General features: G+C 34.9%; 1 protein-coding gene across 1 annotated transcript in view; it reads left to right on the top strand.

The window, feature by feature from the left end:
- Positions 1-1,630: 1,630 nt before the first annotated feature.
- inpp4aa (inositol polyphosphate-4-phosphatase type I Aa) overlaps positions 1,631-3,223 on the top strand; it is a 34,405-nt gene continuing 32,812 nt past the window's right edge. Inside the window, 2 exon segments of the mRNA XM_061724279.1 lie at positions 1,631-1,765; positions 1,844-1,888. Coding sequence (XP_061580263.1) covers positions 1,666-1,765; positions 1,844-1,888 — 145 coding nt within the window. The 5' untranslated portion in view covers positions 1,631-1,665.

The raw sequence follows: 3,223 nt of genomic DNA, 5'->3' as shown, positions 1-3,223 counted from the left end.
TGTAAAAACAAATATCCCATGCACACTCACACACACTTATTTTTTTGTCTTTATTCTTTATTATATATATATTGCATTATTAGTTTCCCATCACTTTTGTGTAGTTATACTTTTTGTTTTTGGTATGTTAATCTTGTGTTCTTTATAACACATGACATTTTAATATCTTCGGTGGAGGCTTCAAATAAGCCCATTGGGTTTTTTGCCTCTTCCTGCACCTATAGTATTTATATTTGATATTTCCTGTATATTTTTAAAACTGGGCAAAAATATAAACAAAACAAAAAACAAAACAAATGAATCATGAAACCACCTTCTCGTCCTTCTGCTCTCCGTCCAGGTTTTTCCCTGACCAGCAGCTGACTCTCATCAGCCCACCAGGAACCCAGAGGGCGACCCGAGAGACCGGCATCAATCCTGCGTCCTCTAGAGGTGTCTTCAGTATTCACATTCATTACTCAGGTAGAAGTATAGATACTAGAGTTTAAAAATACTCCTGTAGAAGTTGAAGTATCAACTCAAGTTTTTTTACTCAAGTAAAAGTATAAAAGTACTGGTTTCAAAACTACTTAAAGTATAAAAGTAAAAGTAATGTAAGGGGAAAAAAGCCATTGAAAATGAATGTATCTTAGTATAATGCAAATATATTAAAGAAGCATATATGTGTACTATTGAGCATTAACATGTGTTTCAGAGAGCAGGAGATATGATGACTAGTTGTCTATAAGTATTGTAATGGTGCAAAAAGTCAAACTTCAGAGGCATGTTATCATTTATCCTAACCTTTATTGGAATGTACATCCAAGTTTAGTTGGCAGGAATCTGAGGGAACGGATGTAAGAACAAAACTGGACAAGAACATCTGAAACAACCACAACCAAATTCACTCTATCCGGATGGAGCAATTTAACTGGGATAGTTTTTATTTAAAGGCCGAAATGAAATAGAGTAACGAGGCTGTTTTTAAAATGTAAGGAGTAAAAAGTACAGATAATTGCGTGAAAATGTAAGGAGTAAAAGTAAAAAGTCATCTGAAAAATAATTACTTAAATAATAATACTTAATGTTGAAATGTCAAGATTAATGTTGAAATACAATTTCGAGAAAAAAGTTGAAATTTCGTGAAAAAAGTCGAAATTTTGCCTTTTTTCTCAACATTTCAGCTCTATTCACGAAATTTTTACTTTTTACTCAAACATTTCAACTTTTTTCTCGAAATTGTACTTCAACATTAATCTCGACATTTCGACTTTTTTCTCGACATTTCGACTTTATTCGCAAATTTCGACTTTTTTCTCAAAATTGTATTTCAACATTAATTTCTTTAATTAATAACTTTCTCGAAGTGCATAATGAAAAAAAAATCTTTCTCCTCTAGAATATTTTTATTGTTCTCCTGCCTGGCCCTAATACTCTTCCGTACATTTTCCGTTGGCATTTTATGACAATTTTTTGGCTCTCACAGTAATACGGGACAAAGTGCGTCCCTTTTCAGCTCAATACGGGACGCGTACTTTAGTTACTCCAGTGAAGTATAGATAACCAAAATTTCTACTTAGGTAAGGTAACGAAGTATTTGTACTTCGTTACTTGACACATCTGTCTAGACGTCCTCCGGCTCTTCGTCCTCAGATCCATCGCAGCTCCACCCCGACGTGAGCCGCCATGGCCGGGAAGGAGCGCAGCCCTCGCCACCGGCCCTGGTCGGTCTACCGGGCCAACACCTTCGATCTCTCCGCCGAGATGATGGGGCTCGCTCTCTCAGGTAACCAGGCAACTGCTGCCGTGGCAACCGCCAGGATGTTGGAAAGAGCTTCCCTTCATCCTCGTGTCTGTCTTCCAGGTAGCAGTCAGGATCCGGATGAGCCGGTGCTGGAGTTCAGCCTGGGTGAGTTCAGGACTTCCACATGAAAACATCAGCTCTCTCTGTTCCTCACCCTCTCATTTTCGTCACGTTATTGATCCCTGAAGTCTCAGACAGCTGATCAATGAAGCTCAAGAAAACCAGAAACCTGCACGAATGGATTCTTGTAAAACAGCCTGCAAGAGTATATTTTTATTTGTAGTTAAAACCTTATATGGCACTTTAATCTTCTTTTATCTCTTATCTTTTATTTCGAACATAAGCACACAAAAAAATAAAAATAAAACAGCAGAACAATAAATCAATATCATAAAAAAGAACAATAATAATCACTAAATTGCACCATCGTAAACAAAGTAGACGAGAATTAATAATTATAACAGACAAATGTGTGATGCTTGATTACGACAGAGTATTAGGGCCAACCTAGACAAAAAAAAAAAGGAAATTACGAGAATAAAGTCGTAATATTTTGAGAATAAAGTCGTAATATGAAATATATTATAAATATATAAATATAACTTCATAAGATGCTCAATATTCCTAATTTTAACACAGGGAGAAGATGCTCTTCCTGTTAGAGTTCTCATAAATTATATTCTCGTAATGTTACGACTTTATTCTCGTAATGTTACGACTTTATTCTCGTAATATTACGACTTTATTCTCATAATATTACGACTTTATTCTATTACGACTTTATTCTCGCATCATTATGACTTTTTCTTCTTAATTTTACGACTTTATTCTCATAATTTCCAATTATTATTTTTTTGTCTTAGTTTGGCCCTAATACTCTGTCGTACTTGATAAAGGAGGAAGATGTAAAAAACGTATTAACTCAATACTATTTTTTCAGTTGGACCGTCGTTATGAAATATGAAAGAAAAGAAAAAACTTGACATAGTTAAAGGTTGCACCAAGTAATAGTAAGAATTGTATAAATATAACTTGTGGTACAACCCGAGTATTAATCACCTGAGTTATTTACCAAAAGTCCCCCGTGTAAGGAAATATGGAAACAATTGAAATGTGTTATAAAACTTACAATAAACCAAATATAAACAGGTTTTTGCTTCTAAAAAGTACACTCACCTCATTTTTAAAAACAGTCCCGGTTTTCTGGTGCAGCGCTGCCCGAGAGCGCTGACCTCTCCTCGTGATTCCTGCAGACTCTGACAATTTTATGCATTGCCAGCTTGAAAAGTTCTTATTATCGTCAAATATCTTCTAAATGAATCAATAATTTGCTGACAGATGTCTATGTATTTATTTCTGATATAAGAAAAACCACAACCGTTTTTTCTTTCACACAACTTTATAAAAGATAAAGAACAAGAACAGTAGATGCTCAAAACA

Source organism: Cololabis saira, chromosome 6 (assembly GCF_033807715.1).
Source record: "Cololabis saira isolate AMF1-May2022 chromosome 6, fColSai1.1, whole genome shotgun sequence".
Taxonomy (NCBI): Eukaryota; Metazoa; Chordata; class Actinopteri; order Beloniformes; family Belonidae; genus Cololabis; species Cololabis saira.
This window is presented reverse-complemented; position numbering and strand designations above follow the sequence as displayed.